Source organism: Tachysurus fulvidraco, chromosome 10 (genome assembly GCF_022655615.1).
Source record: "Tachysurus fulvidraco isolate hzauxx_2018 chromosome 10, HZAU_PFXX_2.0, whole genome shotgun sequence".
In the NCBI taxonomy this organism is placed as follows: Eukaryota; Metazoa; Chordata; class Actinopteri; order Siluriformes; family Bagridae; genus Tachysurus; species Tachysurus fulvidraco.
Window position 1 is genome coordinate 18,451,027 of NC_062527.1, and position 22,543 is coordinate 18,473,569.

A 22,543-nucleotide genomic window follows, 5' to 3' on the forward strand; every position below is an offset into this window, starting at 1 on the left:
TCTGACCATCAGTGGAGTCCAGACTGAAGATGCAGGAGATTACTACTGTCAGAGTGAACATTCCATCACTGGCTACTGGTTCACACAGTGTTATAGAGTCGTACAAAAACCTCCCTCAGTCAGATTGTAGAGAGACTGAACTGCTGCAGCTGGGAGCGACTGCAGGTGCTGAGTTGGAGGATGTGATACGACACAATGACACTCTGTGGAGGAGAAGAACCACATCACACTAACTTAATCACACTGAACACAGTCCATCACATAAATTGTAAAATTTATAGTTATATAAATTTATTGTGGTTCAGTGGATAATCTGTAATTTCCTTCAGTCTCTGTCCCTAATCCTGCCCCCAAGAAAGTCTCGGATTCTGATGAACATCCTGTGGAGATGATTCTCCATGTCAATATGTTGTTCTCTCGATGGAGAATTCTTTACTTACACCATCTCACCTTTTCTCCTCATATTGCATTAAGACTCTTCTCTTTCTTGGCCTGCAGGTTTTCTATTTCCAAAAAAGACCAACTCCATTCAAACACCAAACACTACAATGAGAACTTTATTTCTCTAAATCTCCTCAGCTAGTGTTGTTGTACTGCTGTACTAACTAATGCTGACTCATCATTAACAGTGATTTAGCTTCATCATATTTTATTAGACCATGAGGATGTGTTTTGTTGGAGATTACAAAGCACTTCTACTTCTGGAAGTCACTCTGGAGAAGGACATCTGCCAAATCCTGTAAATGTAAATATCCCTGTGACAGAGTGTACATTTCTACTTCCTGTGCTGTCCTCTGCTTCAGGTCTCCTTCCAGTCTGCTGCTTTATTTTGTCAGGAGACATGTAGCATGGAGTTGTCTCTCTATTATATCTCTCTATTCATCCTGTTGATGACCCAGTGTTATCCATGATCCTTGACTAATGTTCTATCTCTTCCTGACATTTCATTTACATTAGAAGTAGCACATTACACAAACTTCCCCTCCAGTTAAATATTGTTTTTGTCCCTGAATGAATGTTTTATTGCTTTATCCAAAAGTGATGAAAGAAAATCTGTTCTACGATTTTTTTCAGTTTTTTACATCAGTTTATTCTTTAATGTATTTTATTGGAATTTGTGAAATGTTTAATTGTTTGATGCAAATTCTGACCAATAAGAGAAATAAGAAGTGAAAGTGGTCCTCCTCACTACATAAAGAGGCAGATTTACTGAGTCACACACACACACACACACACACACACACACACACACACACACACACACACACACACACACACACACACACACACACACACAGATTTGCATGAACAGCTCTGAGACTCAGAATAGATCACCACTTTCAGCAGATGTTCATGGTTCTTCAGCCAAACTCACTCAAGCACAACACACAGTGCTGAACTCGACCTGCTGTTAAAGGTGCTGTTCCAAATCGCTGACAAAGACACTTCACTCATGAAGAAGGAGACCTGCTTTCTACATAGAAGCTTTATTTCAGCAGAGCTACACACTGACATCACCTCAGACTACTAAGCATGGTTTGAAGCAGGGGTGGGCAAACTTTTTGACTCGCGGGCCACAATGGTTATTAAAATTTGACAGAGGGGCCGGGCCGGAATAGGTGATTGGTGTGTTTGTGTGAACTAATATAAATTAAATGTAAAAACCATTACATGAAAAGATTTAGCTTTTAACAGGCAGCAAAACACAATTTTGCTTAGTTTATTGTAAAAATTGTTTTACAAATTTATTAATTTAATACCGTAGTAATAAACTCCCATTCAGTTTCAGTGGGAACAGTGTTGTTGGTCTCCTTTTTTTGCAAGTGCGTCAATGTTTGGCATTATATTTGTTGTGGCAATTCTCAAGATAGATCCGAGGTGTTGGTCAGTTAACTTGGATCTGTGACGGGCTTTGTTGATGTTCACACACATAGGTTGAACCAAATTACGTCAGGATCTTCTGTGCCATCCTCCGGAGGTTTGGAAAGAAACGCTTAATGGCCTTTGCTAATTTGAATGGCAGCAAAAAACTTGCTTTAGTACTTGACTCTTGAATCGCGGTTTGTCTGTGAAAAAGGTTTTGCTGAGTCTGTAAATTAGCCGTCAATCTCTGAGCTGTAGCCGCCCGTTCTTGTGGAAAAAATATTTTGTTGTCCACTCTTTATTGAACACTCGGCACTCACTGTCTACTTTTCTTTTCTTCGGTCCCTCATTTTTACTGAACGGCTGAAAGTGCAAAGCGACAAAATGAAGTAGAGAGTAACCGTTAACCGTAATGCATCACACTCAAGGGTCAATGTCTTCGGGGTGTGCCATCTGCTGGGGAAAGATGGGAATTACAGCTTGGTAAAATGATTGTGGTGTCTTTATAATAAAATTTTATTTAATATTATAACGTGGAAGAGTTCGGCGGGCCGGATTAAAAAGCCCAACTGGCCGTATATGGCCCGCGGGCCGTAGTTTGCCCATGTCTGGTTTAAAGTGTACACTTGAATTCTAGTGGACTTTACAGCGGCTCTTTCTGAACGAGGCGACCTGAGTGGTGTCGTGGTGGGAGACGGTACAGCCGAACACCTCGGCCTCTTCCCAGCGTTCTTTACTGAGGGTCAGGGTGCTGCTGCGGCTGTAGATGCCGTCCTTCTGTTCTTCTGTGCTGGTCAGAACCCCCTCGTTCACCACCGCCCCATCCACGGTCCAGCTCGGCAGCGCCCCCTGTGGAGAATAGGCAGAGAGCAGGCAGAGCAGCGAGGCCGTTCCATCAGAGAGCTGCAGAGAAGAAGGAGGGAGCAGACACACGGAGGGCTTCACAACCGGACCAGCTGGAGAACACAAACACACACACACACACACACACACACACACACACACACACACACACACACACACACACACACAATTAGATTAATGTGAATGTGAACTTTATCATACTGAACATGGTGATATTTGGTCATTCAGTGTAAAGGTGTAGAGCAGATACAGTAGTTTATCTGCACATCATACAACAGGACACAATTCTGATGAAGTCATCCAACCAAACTGCAGCTGAAATAATCTCCATCTGATTCCAGAAGTAAAATCCACACAATAACTCTGTAGTAGTGTGAGAATGACAGTAAGATTGGGGAAATGTGGTAAAGGTGTTTCCATACTTAGAGGACACTTTGCATTGGCAGCACATGCTTCAGTGATCTGGGAGTGTTTATAGTGCTGTGACTTTAACACTTCATGACTGAGAGCTGCTGCTACAGCAACTTCACCCACAGCTACCATGACTTTGATCCCCGTCTTCATCTGGACACTGATCCTCTGGACTCAAGGTCAGACACTGCTTCATATTTTATCTCTACAATCATCTGTTCATACTAATACACTTATTGTTTCTATTAGAATATTTCAGTTTCATGCTGCGTTATTGTGTATTTTTCAGAATGCAGAGGTCAAGCCACAGTAACTCAGACTCCTGCAGTGAAATCTGTTCTTCCAGGAGAAACAGTCACCATCAACTGTAAAACCAGTCCAGCAGTGTATTATTACAGCTCATATGGTCACTACTTACACTGGTATCAGCAGAAACCTGGAGAAGCTCCTAAACTGCTGATTAAGCTCGCAAATCAGAGACAGTCAGGTTTTCCAGCTCGTTTCAGTGGCAGTGGATCTGGATCTGATTTCACTCTGACCATCAGTGGAGTCCAGACTGAAGATGCAGGAGATTACTACTGTCAGAGTTACCACAGTGGTGATGTGTTCACACAGTGTTATAGAGTCGTACAAAAACCTCCCTCAGTCAGATTGTAGAGAGACTGAACTGCTGCAGCTGGGAGCGACTGCAGGTGCTGAGTTGGAGGATGTGATACGACACAATGACACTCTGTGGAGGAGAAGAACCACATCACACTAACTCAAGATCACTGAATAATTATGACTATATGACTGTTGAGTTTTTATCATGTAATATTTCCATGAAATACATTCAAAACTGACAGATTTAGGTTTAGACCTAAAGATCTTTATCTTCCAACTAAAATAACCAAATATGATTACTGCCCTTGAAGTATATACAATACCAATGATATAAGTGCTCACGTATTTACATTCCTCCTCCACTTTCGGCTTTTCCTGTTAGGTGCAGCCACAGCAAATCATCTGTCCCACTTATCTCAATCCTTGGTAATACATGAATTATCTTCATTTACATTTATGGCATTTAGCAGACACCCTTATCCAGAGTGACTTACAACTGAGCAACTGAAAGTTAAGGGCCTTGCTAAAAGGCCCAGCAGTGGCAGCTTGGTGGATCTGGGGTTCGAACCCATGACCTTCCAATCAGTAGCCCAACACCACTGAACTACCACATCCCTACCTTCATGAGCTCTTTCAACATATCCATATATCTCCTCTTTGGCTTTCCACTTGACCTCTTACCTAGCAGCTTAATCTCCAACATCCTTCTACCAATATAACCATCTCCATCTTCTGTACATGTCCAAACCATCTCAATCTAGCCTCTCTGACCTTGTCCCCAATACAGCCAACTTGAGCTGTGTCCCTGATGTGCTCATCCCTAATCCTGTCCATCCTCGTCACTACAAAACAGAACCTCAACATCCTCATGTCTGCTACCTCCATCTCTGCCTCATGTCTTTTCCTCACTGCTACAGTCTCTAACCCATATAGCAGAGCTAGTCTCACTACAGTCTTGTACACCTTTCCTTTGATTCTTGCTGACAATCTTCTGTCACACAAACACTCCTGACACTTTTCTCCACACACTCCAACCCACTGTACTAAACTCTTCACCTCTTTTCCAAACTCCTCGCCACACTGGACATTTGACCCTAAATACTTAAACTCCTGCACCTTCTTGACGTCAGACCCCTGTATCCTCACTTTTCTTTTTCCCTCCCTCTCGTTCTGTCTTACTATGACTGACTTTAATTCCTCTTCTTTACAAAGCAGACCTTCACATTTCCAGGTGTTCTTCCACCTGCTCCATACTCTCAGTACAGATAACAATGTCATTCACAAACATCACTGTCCATAATGATTCCTGTCTGACTTCATCTGTCAAACTGTCCATCAACATAACAAACAAGAAGACACCTCCACACCTCCACAGGTATGTCATCTGGACCTAGAGCTTTTCTATTCTTGATTTGACTTAGAGGCTTCCTCATCTCATCCTTTCTAATCTCTCCTATTTCCTGCTCTACAATATTCACGTCTTCCTTCTGACTCAAAATACTCCTTTCATCCTCTCTGCACACTCTACTCTCTTGTTAGTACCTTTCCATTTCTATCTTTTATGAACCTTATCTATTGCACATCCTTCCCATCTCTATCTCTCTGTCTCACTAATCTGTACAAGTCCTTCTCATCTTCCCTCGTGTCTAACCTGGCATACAACTCAACGTATGCTTTCTGTTTGGTCTTTGCCATGTCTCTTCACTCCGCCCTGCGTTTCCTTGTAATCCTCTCTTCTTTCTTTACTATGCCCCACATCTTTTTATCTAGCCTCTTCCTCTGAATCCTGTCCTGTATGTCCTCGTATGTTCCACCACGTTTCTTTATCTTCTTTTATCCTTCCAGGTGACACACCTAGCAGCCTCCTAACAGTCTCCCTGATCACTTCTGCTGTAGTTTTCCATTCATCTGGAAGGTCTTCCTGACCACCCAAAGCCTGTCTCAGCTTATGTCTGAATTCCTCACGACATCATTTCTTCTTCAACTTCCACCACTTGGTCTTCTTTTCTATCTTTCCTCTTCTCTTTTTTCTGACCACCAGAGACATCTTACACATCACCAGCCAATGCTGCCTGGCTTCTCTCTCTCCTACCACCACTTTGCAGTCACTCTGCAGTTAAATGAAGTTCACCAGTTCCTGAAAGGCCACAGAGTATGTTAGAGAAAATACTTAAACAAAAAGCATCATAAGACCAACAGGTTCATTATGGAAGGTGTATGAAATTCTATTTGAATTTTCTTTTAAATCCTGAATAATGCACTTTCTTACCTGGACACTGATTTTTGGTGAACAGACTCCTCTATGTAGAGACTCATTTGTACCAGATTTGTTTCAGTATTTAAGAATGAATTTTACTTTGTGGTAGGTTATAAATCTGGGATATGTATTTATTAAACCACACAGACATCGATAATTTTCCAGTGATACCAAGAAGATCTGTAATTGCATTTAAGTGCTATTTTGTGTAGAATCATGACATTTTAAGTCAAGTTAAGGCAATAATCTTTTATTGTCATTTCAACCATATATAGCTGTTGTAGTACACAGTGAAATGAGACAATGTTTCTCCAGGACCATGATGCTACATAAACCAAAGACAGAGCTATGGACTTCTAAGTAGTCCTATCCACATAAAGTGCATCTGTGCAACCTGCTGCAAACAATGCAGGACAAAAGACAAAAAAAGACAATGCAGGACAAAAGACAGTGCAAATAAAAAATACAAGACAATACACAAAAAACAGTGCCAACTAGTGTAAATACTGTATGTTCAAACAATATTACGTGTGTGGAAATACTTAAATGAACACGTTAGTATTACAGCAGCAGTTACATGAGATATTGTAAAGTATTGTGCAAAACAGCAATCGACTGAAATGTGAAAGACAGCATGTGCAAAGAGCACAAACAGTGTGCAAAACAGCATGTTAACAGTTTGATATGATGGTGCTGTAGACATGGATGTAAATTGGATATTTGGTGTGTGTCATTGCAGTCCATACAGTTAATTGTGTGTGTGTGTGTGTGTGTGTGTGTGTGTGTGTGTGTGTGTATTGTGCTCAGTAAAGTTCAGTTCAGTTATTGAGGCGTCTGATGGCTTGTGGAAAGAAACTGGTACACAGTCTGGTCGTGAGGGCCGAATGCTACAGTTCCTTTTTCCAGATGGCAGAAGGGTGAAGAGAGTGTGAGGAGTGGTGTGTTGTGAGTGCAGTTCCCAAACCAGACACTGATGCAGCTGCTCAGGATGCTCTCAATGGTCTCTCTGTAGAATGTAGTCAGGATGGGGGGAGGGAGATGAGCTTTTCTCAGACTTTGTAAGAAGTAGAGATGCTGCTAGGCGTTCTTGGTGATAGAGCTGGTGTTAAGTGACCAGGTGAAGTTCTCTGCTAGATGAACACTAAAAAATTTGGTGCTCTTGATGATCTCTACATGTGATCTCTACATCTGATTACAATAAAGAACTAGGCTGTAACACTACAAGATAGATGTCATGACGCGGGGAAGGAAGTGGACCCAGACGCAGAATACCAAAACAAAACAGGGTTTAATAACAAAGGGAACACGAAACGTGACACAGACTGAAGACAAGACAGGACAACAGTAGATTCCGCGCTGCACAAGGCAACGCGGCACAATTAAATATACAAGACAATCATGACACAATGAGGAGCAGGTGTGGTGACAGGAAGGAGCAGACGAAGGCGGGGCAGACATGTGACGAGAAAGATAAACAAAACTGCACGTGGCCAAAGTCCGAGCTGAATCATGACAATAGAAACAATCTACATATAATTGTATACATTAGGCCCATTTCTTGCCCTGCGATGGGTTGGCACTCCGTCCAGGGTGTATCCTGCCTCGATGCCCGATGACGCCTGAGATAGGCACAGGCTCTGTGACCCCCCGTGAGAAGTTCGGATAAGCAGTAGAAAATGAATGAATGAATGAATGAATGAATGAATATGTGGTTTAATGCTTCTTCTCTTAAAAGGAAGCATAATTGGTCAAAATTGGTGTCTGACTGGTCACCCTGCCTTGTAGCTCAGAGATATGAAGAATTCATAAAATTAATGTCACATTTATGGCACAAAGAGAATTTATTGCAGTTATTTTAATGTTGTTGTAGACCACTTGGTTGATATTAATCCTGATTGATATTTTTCAACAACGATATCATGTTTCTGTTTTTATAAATTTGGTTATAGAAATTCAATAGTAACAGCAATACATTATTTGGCTTTAATCAATATACATGGCAGGTGTATAGTAACTAGCACTTTGTATGTGTCACGGTCAGGCAAAGACGAGTGAGGATCCAATTGCAGTAAATGCTTTTAATCAACAAATACGACACAGGAACACAGACAGGTAGATAGGACAAGGCAAAACACCGGGCTGATACTGAACAGAAAAACATACATACACATATAACGACTCGCGACAGGGAAGTGAACAAACAGTGTATATATATATATATATATATATATATATATATATATATATATATATATATATATATATATATGACATGAACCAATCACCAAGCAGAGACAATGAGAGACAGAGAAGACACACCTGAGCGAAAGATTGAGTACAATTAGTGTCCATGGTAACAAACAAATGGGCGGGGCAAAACAATTAACAGCAGGGCAAGACAGCAGACAGAAACAGGGCAAACACAGACAGGCTCATTACAGTATGAGCTTGAATGTGACTGGTTGATTCGGAAAGCTTGTGAAGTTTGTGCAAACATAAGCAAACTGGGTATTTGACATTTTTGTTTATCTTTTATCCCCTTAAAGATTTCTGGTTGTTTATAAATTAGTTTATAAGATATTGCAGTTTCACAATAAAGGTGAAAAAGGTTCTGACATAGTTTCACATGTAGAGTCTATAGATATATTCTGTCATAATCAGATACATATTTGCACCAACTGACAGATGAGTTTGCATACTTAGAAGACACTTTGCATTTATTTCCCATGCTTCAGTGCCTTGGGAGTGTTTATAATGCTGTGACTTTAACACTTCATGACTGAGAGCTGCTGCTACAGCAACTTCACCCACAGCTACCATGACTTTGATCCCCGTCTTCATCTGGACACTGATCCTCTGGACTCAAGGTCAGACACTGCTTCATATTTTATCTCTACAATCATCTGTTCATACTAATACACTTATTGTGTCTATTAGAATATTTCAGTTTCATGCTGCGTTATTGTGTATTTTTCAGAATGCAGAGGTCAAGTCACAGTAACTCAGACTCCTGCAGTGAAATCTGTTCTTCCAGGAGAAACAGTCACCATCAACTGTAGAACTAATCCTCGAGTGTATCAAGGCTGGGGTAATCGACCTTTACACTGGTATCAGCAGAAACCTGGAGAAGCTCCTAAACTCCTGATTAAGCTCGCAAATCAGAGACAGTCAGGTTTTCCAACTCGTTTCAGTGGCAGTGCATCTGGATCTGATTTCACTCTGACCATCAGTGGAGTACAGACTGAAGATGCAGGAGATTACTACTGTCAGAGTTACGACAGTAGTGGTGTGTTCACACAGTGTTATAGAGTCGTACAAAAACCTCCCTCAGTCAGATTGTAGAGAGACTGAACTGCTGCAGCTGGGAGCGACTGCGGGTGCTGAGTTGGAGGATGTGATACGACACAATGACACTCTGTGGAGAAGAAGAACCACATCACACTAACTCACAAATCACATTTGAGTTCACTTAATAACCATCACACCACACTGAACACCAACCATTATGTTGTTGTTTTCTGCAGTCATGGTGCTTACTCTTACTATTGGAAACATCAAGTATCTGATCATCACATTTATTTATTTTCCATTTTATGCCCCAAAATCCATCTAAACTATCTTGTTCACAAATATTGTTTTTCATATTTCCTGAATTTTCGATCTTGCAGCAAAATTCCCATCGCACCACCTTTTGAAAACCCACAGCATCTCCACAACACACTCTTCATAATGATCAGGTTTCCTGTTGTTCTGATATTTTCTTACTAATACTTTTCTACTGATGTTTCTAACTGTGGTGTTTGAAATTAACTCCAGAGTTTCCAAAAACATGAAAGATAAAATTAATTATTTTCATATCAAGTCAAGCAGCTTTTATTGTCATTTCAACCATATATAGCTGTTGCAGTACACAGTGAAATGAGACAATGTTTCTCCAGGACCATGATGCTACATAAAACAAAGACAGAGCTATGAACTTCTAAATAGTCCTAACCACATAAAGTGCATCTGTGCAACCTGCTGCAGAGTTACATAATAGTGCATAAGTAAACACAAACAAAGTACAAAAGACAGTGCAAATAAAAAATACAATACAATACACAAAAGACAATACACAAAAACCAGTTCCAACCAGTCTAAATACTGTATGTTCAAACAATATTATGTGAAGAAAACATCAAGTATCTGATCATCACATTTATTTATCGTCTATTTCATGCTCCAAACTCCATCTAAACTATCATATACACAAACAATGGTTTTAATACAGTTCTGTTTGTTTACATGTTTTCCTGAATTTTGGCTCTTGCAGCAAAATCTCACCGTGTCGGGCTCTGAGGAGCTCGATGTGGGCGGGGAAGGGCTTCCCCCCTCTGAACAGCCGGCTGCGTGCATTGTGAGGGTTTCCCTCTGCGCTCGCCTAGCTGTATTTTCGCTGGTTGAATCATTTCTCCTGCCATTTCAATCAGCCATTATAGTGCTTGAAAACCATGGTATGGGGCGATGCCTGGGATTGAGGAGACGCTTACGGGCTATCTCTCACCTACATCGCCTGCACGGAGGAAACCTGCTTTCAGGTGGTATCTGAGCTCCACCGAGCCACTGACTTTGCGCTCCGTGCCACAAAGCAGATGGCCCGCGCCATAGGCCGTTGCCAAAGAGAGGCTCCTGTGGCTCATATTAAAGATGAGGATATGTCCTTTCTCCTGGACACCTTGGTGTCACCTCAGGGCTTGTTTGGCAATGCAGTGAGTACTGTCGTCGACAGGCACCAGGAGGTAAAATGCCAGGTAGGCTCCCCTACTGCCTGCCCCACCGCCTCTGGCATTTCAGGGAGCAGTGGGGTATGTGCCTGCTCCTCTTCCTTGCATGGATCTCCCTGGGTTAGCACCTGCCAGTTTCAGGGCACCCGGGAGGTCTGCGGCCTCTTGTCGGCAGCAGAAAACGTTATCCCTTTGGGATCCAGTTCTCCTCCCGTCCTCCGTGCTTCGAGTGTGCTGCCCACGGTTGTTGGCAGACACCAGGGGGCGTTCCTCCAAGAGGAACTCTCTCACTCCTGAGGAAAGGGGCCATAGAGCATGCTCCCCTCACAGAGCAAGACTCCAGCTTTACAGCCGATATTTCATTGTTCCTAAGAGGGACGGGGGCTGTGTTCGATTTTGGACCTGTGGGCTCTGAACTGAAACCACCTTTCTGGGGCTAGTTTGGGACTCCACCACGATCCGGGCACATCTGTCTCCCGCTCGGGTGGCTTCCATCTTGTCAGCCATGAAAGCTATTTGGCTAGGTCGAGGCCTCTCTGTTGCCAAAGCACAGAGGGTGCCCGGCCTCTTGTCGGCAGCAGAAAACGTCATCCCTTTGGTTCTGCTCCACATGAGGCCATTCCAGCTCTGGCTCAGGGGTGCAGGCTTTCATCCTTGCAGACATCCCCTCAGGGTTATAAGGGTTATGCGCTGTGGGCTTCGTACCCTTCTTTGGTGGAAAAGACCCCGGTTTCTGGCCTTGGGTCCCACTCTAGGGGCGTGTCACCATCACAGGACTCTTTCGACGGACGCCTCACTTTTAGTCTGGGGAGCGGCCTAGGATGGCCGTCCTGCCCAGGGTTTATGGGAGGGCCCCTATCTCTCATGGCACATAAACTGCCAAGAGACGAGGGCTGTGTTTCTACCATTTTCTTCCATGCCTCAGGGGCTGCCATGTCTTAGTACGGACAGACAACACTGTGGTGGTTCCCCATATCAGTCATCAGGGTGGTCTGCATTTGTGTCCCCGTTTTAGGTTGGCACAGCAGATTCTGCGCTGGCCAAAGACCAGGTTCCTTTCGCTGAGAGCGATTTTCATCCCATGGCATGTAAATAGGGAGGCAGACTTCCTGCCGAGGCAGGTGCTGAGGCCCGGGGAGTAGCGTAGATGCCATACATGTCTCCATCCTCACGGGGTGGGGCGACATTGGTGTGGACGTGGCCGAGGCTCCGTCGGTGCGCCTTTTCCCTGGTAGCTCTGCTCCCGCAAGCCCTAGCCAGAGTGCGCCACGACCGGGTCAACCTACTCCTAGTTCCCCCTTGTTGGCCTTCTTGAGTTGGTTCACGGTCCTCCCTCCTGAATAGCACTCCATGGAGGTTCCTGTCAGGGAAGATCTCCTCTCTCGGGTGCAGGGGCATTCCTACCCACCTGCCCCAAGATATGGAAGCTTCGGGTCTGGCCCCTGAGGGGGACCGGTTCCTAGAGGCGGGCCTCTCATCTGAGGTGACCAAAACTCTACTGAATGCTAAGGGTCCCTCCACTAGGAAGCTATTTGCTCTGAAGTGGAGGCTTTTTCGCCTCTGGTGTGATGAACACTGTCAGAATCCAGTTCACTGCCTGGTCAGTACAGTGCTGGAGTTCCTGCAGTCTCTCTTTTCTCTGGGCTTGTCCCCATCTACTTTAAAGGTGTACGTGCCCGCCATTGCTGCCAACCACGGATCTGTCCTCGGGGTCTCCTTGGGTAGGCACCATCTGGTCTCTCGCTTCATGCGTGGTTTCAGGTGGCTGAGGCCTTCCTACAGACAGCGCCTTTTCTCTCTCTGGTCCTGGAGGGGCTGCTGGAAGCCCCCTTTGAGCCCATGGAGTCAGCCTCTGAGAAGTTTCTGACCCTGAAGTTGGTTCTGCTCCTAGCCTAGGCCTCTTTTCTGCACCCCGGGGAGGGATATGTCCCTATGGTGCCCAGGATGGCTGGCTGTCCAATCATACTGCGGGCCTATTGTCCCACGCCCCATGAGTCGGCAGAACAGGAGAGGCTGCATTTGTTTTGCCCACTAAGGGCCTTGAGGACTTAAGTCCACCGCTCTAGTTCGTGGAATAACTCCTCCGCCCTTTTTATCTGTCTTGGGCTGGAATAAGGGGGATTACTGGGTAGTGGAGGCTATTAGCTCGGCCTATGAGGTGCGCGGTCTTGCCTCGCCTCTCGGCATCAGGGCTAACTCCGCTAGGGGTATTGCCTCATCCAGTTGGTCCTCTCCACACACCTTTATCTGGTTCTATAACCTGGTCCTGGACCCCACTACAGGGTCTCAGGTCCTGCAGGGCCTTTGATGGTCTGTTCCCAGTCTGCTCATGCTCTCTCACGGCCTCTGGCACAGTCATCGACCGGTGCGTGGCGACGTAGGTATTGGCGTTCCCATAGCGTCAGCACTGACGCAGCGTCGAGTTCCCTCGAAAGGGAACTACACCAGGTTACGTATGTAACACGGTTCCCTGAGAAGGGAACGAGACGCTGCGTCGCTGGCCACACCCCGGTCATCCTCTCGCGTTTCCTTCATACAAATAGAAGCTGGAGTAGTGTGACGTGTAAAGAAGCGTTCCCATAGCGTCAGCACTGACGCAGCATCTCGTTCCCTTCTCAGGGAACCGGGTTACATACGTAACCTGGTGTAGCTTTCTGTTGTTATGATATTTTCTTAGTAATAAGTGTTACTTTTGTTCTGATGTTTCTACACACTGACTCACTGTGGTGTTTGACATTAACTCCAGAGTTTCAGAAAACATTTAATTTACAAAAATAATCCTGATAATAATCTAGTTTAAGTGTAACTGTAACAACCCTAAGATAAGTTTCATTTACAGACACAGCAAACTATAATTGATGTTAATTTATGTAAAAGGATCTCAGCTTATGTCTAGTCTGGGACAGAAGGACATCAGTCTCAGCTGCATGTCTTCATAGAATTCTGTGTCATTTTTCTTATTAATGTTGGTGTGATTTTCTTCTTATTTCCTCAAAAGTAAAAACAATCCCCTTTAAGCCATTTCCTAGATGCATAGAGGCCAAAACAGACAGCAAAATGTCTTATGTCTTATTTCAGTAAGAGAAGTGGTTTACTCTTAAAGATGTTTGATGGGTTTAGAGGAGGAGGTTTGAGACGTCACCTCTCATCTATTTACATTACATTTCTATCATGTTTAGTCAGTTCACTACAATCAGTCCACTACCTGCTGGTTTCAGTGGATCTCCAACAGTCCCATGTCTGAGTTTTGGACTTTCATGGTTTTGCTTTTTTAGGGCTTGGTGTATGTCTGTTAGTTGAGGATTAGGGACAGTGTGGCTTTTGGGTCGTCTCAGTGGTGAGGGACTTTACTCTGCTCAGGTGATTCAGCTCTCTGTGTAGTGCTGCTGTTCTGTGTAGTCTGATCACCTCAGGACTGCAGCTTCATGGTGTGGAGCTTGGGGTGGTGTTGCTCACTGACACTGTGACCAACTGGATCACTGAGATTTGTTCACAAGCACATCAATGAAATTATTATTATTATTATTATTATTATTATTATTATTATTATTATTATTATTATTATTATTATTATTATTATCAGGTGATAGATCCACATCACACTAACTCACATCTCACATTAAAGATCACTCAACAATCATCACAACACACTAAACACAGTCCATCACATCCACTACTGTGACTAATAGCCACGTGCTTGATCAGTGCTCATGGTGTCATGACACTGACTAACTGTCCCTGGTTGATCCATTTCCACACTATTGTCCTCTGTCCTGCACATTTCAGCATTTATAGTCAATTCATTAAAGATGCTTCTTGAGCTGACATAAAACAATCCAGGACAAGGAAAGGAAGCAGTGATATAATGGATTAATTAATTCTCCTGATATAATTGTGTTTAAACTGTAGTGTTGTTGTTGTGGAAAATTCACTATATATGATAATTATGATTTTTAAAGCGAATATTTTTTTCACTTTAGTATGAGAAATATACAGGGGTTGAGTCGTGATTAATACAGTTAGTGTAACAGCATTTCCAGACCCATCACACCAGTCCCCAAGATTATACACTTATATTCTCAAGTGAGAGTAAATTATTATTATTATTATTATTATTATTATTATTATTATTATTATTATTATTATTATTATTATTATTATCAGGTGTCTTTCTCATGAATAATCAGGTTCTACAGCAGATACTGAGACAGATTCCTTGGTGATTTGTGTATGATGTGTATAATCAACAATATAAAACAGCCGTGTTTACTGATTCAAAAGCTTTTATTAATAATTCAAAGCAGGACATTGCAGCGATCCACACACTTAACACATATTTAGGTGATAATTAAGAAGAAGGGCTGAGTTGAAGTGAGGAGTGTGTGAGCTCACATGTTAATAAGACAAATGAAATGATGAGAGTGGATGATTTGAGCAGTAAAGGCCACATGTAGCACACAGTGAAGCAGTAGAAGGTGAGCTGAGTAAAGTGTGTGTGAGCTCACAGCTCTGAGCACTGCTCTGTGTTCACTGTGCTCACCACAGTAGGTTGGTTGTCTTTGGAGGCCTCACAGGTCACCACCTTGTTCCTCCACTGATCCGGGTGGAGGCTCAGCGTGCTGCTCCAGCTGTAGAGGCCGTCCGCGTTCAGAACGGCGGCGCTGCGGCTCTCCCCCGAGCTCCAGCTGCTGCCGTCAACCTTCCAGCTCAACTTCCAGTCCGAGGGGAAGCCCTTGTAGGCCGCACACACGAGTGTGACCTTCTCCTGCTGCAGCTCCACACTGGAGGGGGGAAGCACTGTCACACTGGGCTGGGTGTCACCTACACACACACACACACACACACACACACACACACACACACACACACACACACACACACACACACACACACACACACACACACACACAGAGGTGAGACAGGAATGGACAGCTGTCAGTCACTCAGGCTTTGTTTCAGCTCACTGTGTGTGTTTCACTTCCCTTTATATCTTACAGAGCAGAACTGAGATCAGTGGAGCATCACAAACGTTTCACATTCAATTCAAACACTTTTACATCTTACATCTATAATTATTTATATTATTGTGAAGAGTGAAAATTCATATTTATGATGTAAATTCATAATACGAAATATAAAAATAATATTTTATGAAATATATATTAATATTTTTAAATGAGATCATATTTATTATTTAAATAAATTGATTCTAGTCTTCAGGACATCTGTTTATAGAGTCACAGTCTCTGAGATATTATATACTATATAATAATTCAGTGAAACTCTGTTATAGTCATTTGCACTAACAATTATATAAATGTTATTTCAGTTAGAATGAGCTATTATCACTAAAGTCAGACACATTTTATGAAACTTCTAAAATAAGAGAAATTTGAGAAACACAGTGATTTTATACAAACATCACATTCACTAAAAGCGAATTTGAAGAAAAAAAATCGCTATAAAATATATATCTTAAACATTTTAACATGAATTTGAACACATTCCATTTCAGTCATTAATTTGAACACACTCCATTTCAGTCATTAATCAGAACACACTCCATTTCAGTCATTAACCAGAACACACTCCATTTCAGTCATTAACTAGAACACACTCCATTTCAGTCATTAATCTGAACACACTCCATTTCAGTCAGTAATCTTAACACACTCCATTTCAGTCATTAATCTGAACACACTCCATTTCAGTCATTAACCAGAACACACTCCATTTCAGTCATTAATCTGAACACACTCCATTTCAGTCATTAACCAGAACACACTCCATTTCAGTCATTAGTAAACAGGTTACTTACGGCCCACAGACAGTTTAGTTCCTCCACCAAAAGTGTACCACAGTGATACATTCCTATGAAGGCGTCATACAAAAACCTCTGTCACACTACATTGACCAAGTGCACACAAACACACACACACACACACACACACACACACACACACACACACACACACACACACACACACACACACACACACACACAAATACACAAACACACACATAATGTACTGAAATAATGTACTTATGTTTTTTTTTTAAGTTTGAATGATTTTTCACATAAATCAGTCATTCCTGATAGAATAAAAATAACACCTTTATTGACTGTACTAAAAATATTTCACAAAAAATAATCAGAAATGCTGCATTTTGCTTCAATATACTTTATTTTTTGTATATAGTATAATTTATTGATTTACTTGTTAAATACAAAAAAACTGCAATAATAATTACACCCCATACTGTCCAATATTAGTGTATTAATGATGAAATTCACCCACAAATTTCCAGGATATTAAACAAATCTATCAAGTTTACAATTCTCTCTGATTCACATATTTATGCCTTTAAACCTAAAAGTAAAATCCACACAATAACTCTGTAGTAGTGTGAGAATGACAGTAAGATTGGGGGAATGTGGTAAAGGTGTTTCCATACTTAGAGGACACTTTGCATTGGCAGCACATGCTTCAGTGATCTGGGAGTGTTTATAGTGCTGTGACTTTAACACTTCATGACTGAGAGCTGCTGCTACAGCAACTTCACCCACAGCTACCATGACTTTGATCCCCGTCTTCATCTGGACACTGATCCTCTGGACTCAAGGTCAGACACTGCTTCATATTTTATCTCTACAATCATCTGTTCATACTAATACACTTATTGTTTCTATTAGAATATTTCAGTTTCATGCTGCGTTATTGTGTATTTTTCAGAATGCAGAGGTCAAGCCACAGTAACTCAGACTCCTGCAGTGAAATCTGTTCTTCCAGGAGAAACAGTCACCATCAACTGTAAAACCAATCCAGCAGTTTATAATAATAACTACTTACACTGGTATCAGCAGAAACCTGGAGAAGCTCCTAAACTGCTGATTAAGCTCGCAAATCAGAGACAGTCAGATTTTCCAGCTCGTTTCAGTGGCAGTGGATCTGGATCTGATTTCACTCTGACCATCAGTGGAGTCCAGACTGAAGATGCAGGAGATTACTACTGTCAGAGTTACCATTCAATCACTGGCTACTGGTTCACACAGTGTTATAGAGTCGTACAAAAACCTCCCTCAGTCAGATTGTAGAGAGACTGAACTGCTGCAGCTGGGAGCGACTGCAGGTGCTGAGTTGGAGGATGTGATACGACACAATGACACTCTGTGGAGAAGAAGAACCACATCACACTAACTCACAAATCACATTTGAGTTCACTTAATAACCATCACACCACACTGAACACCAACCATTATGTTGTTGTTTTCTGCAGTCATGGTGCTTACTCTTACTATTGGAAACATCAAGTATCTGATCATCACATTTATTTATTTTCCATTTTATGCCCCAAAATCCATCTAAACTATCTTGTTCACAAATATTGTTTTTCATATTTCCTGAATTTTCGATCTTGCAGCAAAATTCCCATCGCACCACCTTTTGAAAACCCACAGCATCTCCACAACACACTCTTCATAATGATCAGGTTTCCTGTTGTTCTGATATTTTCTTACTAATACTTTTCTACTGATGTTTCTAACTGTGGTGTTTGAAATTAACTCCAGAGTTTCCAAAAACATGAAAGATAAAATTAATTATTTTCATATCAAGTCAAGCAGCTTTTATTGTCATTTCAACCATATATAGCTGTTGCAGTACACAGTGAAATGAGACAATGTTTCTCCAGGACCATGATGCTACATAAAACAAAGACAGAGCTATGAACTTCTAAATAGTCCTAACCACATAAAGTGCATCTGTGCAACCTGCTGCAGAGTTACATAATAGTGCATAAGTAAACACAAACAAAGTACAAAAGACAGTGCAAATAAAAAATACAATACAATACACAAAAGACAATACACAAAAACCAGTTCCAACCAGTCTAAATACTGTATGTTCAAACAATATTATGTGAAGAAAACATCAAGTATCTGATCATCACATTTATTTATCGTCTATTTCATGCTCCAAACTCCATCTAAACTATCATATACACAAACAATGGTTTTAATACAGTTCTGTTTGTTTACATGTTTTCCTGAATTTTGGCTCTTGCAGCAAAATCTCACCGTGTCGGGCTCTGAGGAGCTCGATGTGGGCGGGGAAGGGCTTCCCCCCTCTGAACAGCCGGCTGCGTGCATTGTGAGGGTTTCCCTCTGCGCTCGCCTAGCTGTATTTTCGCTGGTTGAATCATTTCTCCTGCCATTTCAATCAGCCATTATAGTGCTTGAAAACCATGGTATGGGGCGATGCCTGGGATTGAGGAGACGCTTACGGGCTATCTCTCACCTACATCGCCTGCACGGAGGAAACCTGCTTTCAGGTGGTATCTGAGCTCCACTCTGACACTCTGTGGAGGAGAAGAACCACATCACACTAACTCACAACTCACATTAGAGATCTCTCAATAATCATGAATATATGAAAGCTGAGTAATTTATTATTTTAGATTTCCATCAACTACATTTAAAATAGACAATTTTATAATTAAACTTGAAAGTCTTTTATTACTTTCTTTACACAATAGTTTTATTGCATTTTTTCACATGTACAAAATTCATTGGGACTAAATCTCATTAACCAACACAAATTGTCCCATTATACTGGAGTGTAGGGAAAAAATCTATAGTAAATTATTTATGCCTCAACAACATTTTAAATTCTTTATTTACATTATGGTCATTTCTGTATACTTTATGTGGCTTATTGACAAAAATCTTGATTGTTTTTCTGATATATCTGTTTTAGACCAAACCGGACCAAATGAAACCAAGATTGATCTTTCATCTGTGAAATTGTCATAAATGAAAGTGAAAAACAGGAAGAAAAATTTTAGTTAAAATAAAATCAGTTGGTCATGAGTGTGCACACCCCTAAACTAACACAGTTGTAGAACCTTTAGATTTTATCACTGCATTAATTCTTCTTAGGCAAGAGTCAATACATTTAATGCTTAATCTTGATTTAGAGATATTTTGACATTCTTCCATAGAAAAGTATTCTAACTCTGACAGATCAGCTGGACATTTCTTGTGTACAGCTCTCTCCAGCTCAACCCACAGACTTTCATATGGATCTAAATCAGGACTTTGAGTCATTTCAAAACCTTGATCTTTCACGTAAAGCCATTTCTTTGTAGATTTGGAGGTTTTCCTTTGTTTGTCGTCATACTGAATGGTAAAATTTCTCTTCATCTTGAATGTTGAGTTATTCATGATTCACTCCACACAGATTAAAGCTTCAGATCCAGCTGAAGAAAAGCAGCCCCAATGTATAATACTTATGATCCATCACTCAGTAATCATCACACCACACTGAACACAGTCCTCCACGTTCACTACTGTAAGATAAATAGTTTTACAGTTTTCAAGATCGTTTTTCGTCATAACTCAAACTGTTTGATGGATCATTTGTAATTTTTTTCCAGTGTCTATCACTAATCCTACCCTCAGTACAGACTCTGTTTCTGACCCTGTTATTAATCTGGTTTCAGTCTCTGGTTTTGTAGATTTCTACAGTCATGGTGTTTACTGTTCCAATTGAAAACATCACACATTTCCACATATAAGGAATCTGACTATCAAACTCATTTCTGTTCTCTCTGACCCCACACACACTCCATCTAAACTATCCTGCTCACAAAGACTGTTTAACATTCAGTTTTATTGTGTGCATTGTTTTGTGAATAAGAAGCTGTGGATAACTGTAAAGGTGCATGCACTGCTGAGGACCATAAACTCTGTTTTTAAAGCAGGTGATAATGTAGCACTAACAGAAAGGGACAAACTGTCCCAGGCCATCAGAGAGGTAAAGTGAGCACTCACACAGAAACTCCAACCTGCTTCAAGTACACACCATCCTCACTGTGCCAAATAAATCTTTGGTGTCTTTACTTCAATGATTATCATCCAGTCGCACAAACACCCATCTCTACATGAGACTCTCGATGAGGCATATCAAGACCCTGTGGACCCTGTGACTGCCCCCACTGGACCCGCTGTAGTTTGTTTATCATCACAACAACTCCACACACAACATCATCACCTTCCTCCATCTGGTCCTTTTAGGGATCTCGCCCCCTATTGCAGGTTTTTCGCCTACATGACCTACCCAACAAAAAGTGGTACAGCTCCCACATACTCTGTTCACTCTGCTCACTCATAACTGTGCAGTTATACACAGCTCAAACAACATCATCAAGCTCACCAATGACACGACAGTGCTGTGTCTCACCAGCAAGAACAAACTCTCAGCATACAGAGAAGAGAGAAAACAGCTAATAGCCTCGTATAGAGCCATCTGTCTCTGAACATGGGCAAAACAAAAAACAATGATTGTTGACTTCAGGAAAGCAGAGTGGCCATGCTCTGATGAAGATTTACTTGAAGATCCTCCATGAAGATCATCAAGAGCACCAAATTCCTTGATGTTCACCTAGCAGAGAATCCCATCTGATTCTTCAACATTAGCTCCACCAAGAACAAAGCTCTGCAGCATTTCTACATTTTGTAAATTCTGAGGAAAGCCCATCTCCCACCCCTATCATTATCATGTTTTACTGGCTGACTAATGAGAGTTTACTGAGCAGCTGCATCACTGCATGTTCTGCAATGTCCCTGCAGTAGATAGTGAGGGCAGCTGAGAAGATCATCAGCAGTCTCATTTACACCACATGCTGCATCTGCAAGGCCAACAGCATTGTGGAGGACCCCACACACACCTCACACACACTCTACACACTCCTGTTGTCTGTAAAAAGGTACCGAAGCGTTCAGGCCTTCACAACCAGACTATGTAACAGTTTCTTCCCTTTACACCTTTACACTCAGTCTGCAATCGTTGCACATTAATTTTTTCTACATTCTTTGGGATCCTGCTACAAAAAAAAAAATATTTTCACACACCATCAGATGTCATACTGGTCAGTGCTATCTTCATGTATCTGTCTTGTTATCTGTCTGTCATGACTTGCATTGTATATTCCCAGTCAACACGTGAGATCATGCGATGATCACAGTGACATCACACAATCCTCATACTGTGATCCTCAGCATGTGTGTAAAGCGTGAGCTCAACGTGAGTTCATCTGATCCTCATACTGTGATCCTCAGCATGTGTGTAAAGCGTGAGCTCAATGTGAGTTTATCTGATCCTCATACTGTGATCCTCAGCATGTGTGTAAAGCGTGAGATCATTGTAAATGCTTCACACTCCGGTCCAGTTGGTGGTTTTAAATGCACCATCTAAGCTGGTCTTCCAACCACCATAAAACATTTAAAGAAGAAGAAAAAGTTGTGCATGGGATTGTTACACCGCAGAAATGGTGAGTGGCCTATTTACATACTTTTAGATGTGCAATGTGGTCTGGTCTTTTTTTTTTTTTTTAGCAGAGTACTGCTCACACATGCTACTGTACATGTATATCAGCCATTTTACCTTCAGTAATCACACCAAAACTGCTAGCTGCAGCTAGTTTGCCTATCAGTATTTGTGAATTGTTAGGCCTGTTATGTCAGATCATTACAACATCACTAACTTTATATTTCAATATATAATTATTTTTTATTTATAGTTATATTTCAATAATTAACAAGCGCTGTAAAACAACAGTAAGCAAGAATGCTGCACTGGTGGAATAGCGTAAACTATCATTGCTCTTTGGATAAAAAGATGAAGTACGCCTACTCTTAGACACTCATATTAAAGATAAAAAGCCTTATTTCACCACGCTATATGACTAGTTTTTTTTAACAACAACTTCTATCTGCGGAACT

General features: G+C 41.7%; 1 protein-coding gene and 2 gene segments (V, D, J or C); 1 reads left to right on the forward strand and 2 right to left on the reverse strand.

The window, feature by feature from the left end:
- The first annotated feature begins 3,262 nt into the window (after positions 1-3,262).
- LOC113657305 lies at positions 3,263-3,795 on the forward strand. The segment is given in 2 exon segments: positions 3,263-3,317; positions 3,428-3,795. Coding segments are annotated over 2 exon segments (417 nt in total).
- An 11,231-nt stretch (positions 3,796-15,026) lies between these two features.
- LOC125138407 overlaps positions 15,027-22,543 on the reverse strand; it is a 143,991-nt gene continuing 136,474 nt past the window's right edge. The window contains 2 exon segments of the V gene segment in view: positions 15,027-15,582; positions 16,580-16,617. Of these exon segments, the coding sequence occupies positions 15,263-15,582; positions 16,580-16,617 (358 nt within the window).
- LOC113657301 (immunoglobulin lambda-1 light chain-like) overlaps positions 17,793-22,543 on the reverse strand; it is a 129,857-nt gene continuing 125,106 nt past the window's right edge. The window contains exon 5 of the mRNA XM_047819911.1: positions 17,793-17,930. Within this exon, the coding sequence (XP_047675867.1) occupies positions 17,847-17,930 (84 nt within the window). The 3' untranslated portion in view covers positions 17,793-17,846. The remainder of the gene's footprint in view (positions 17,931-22,543) is intronic.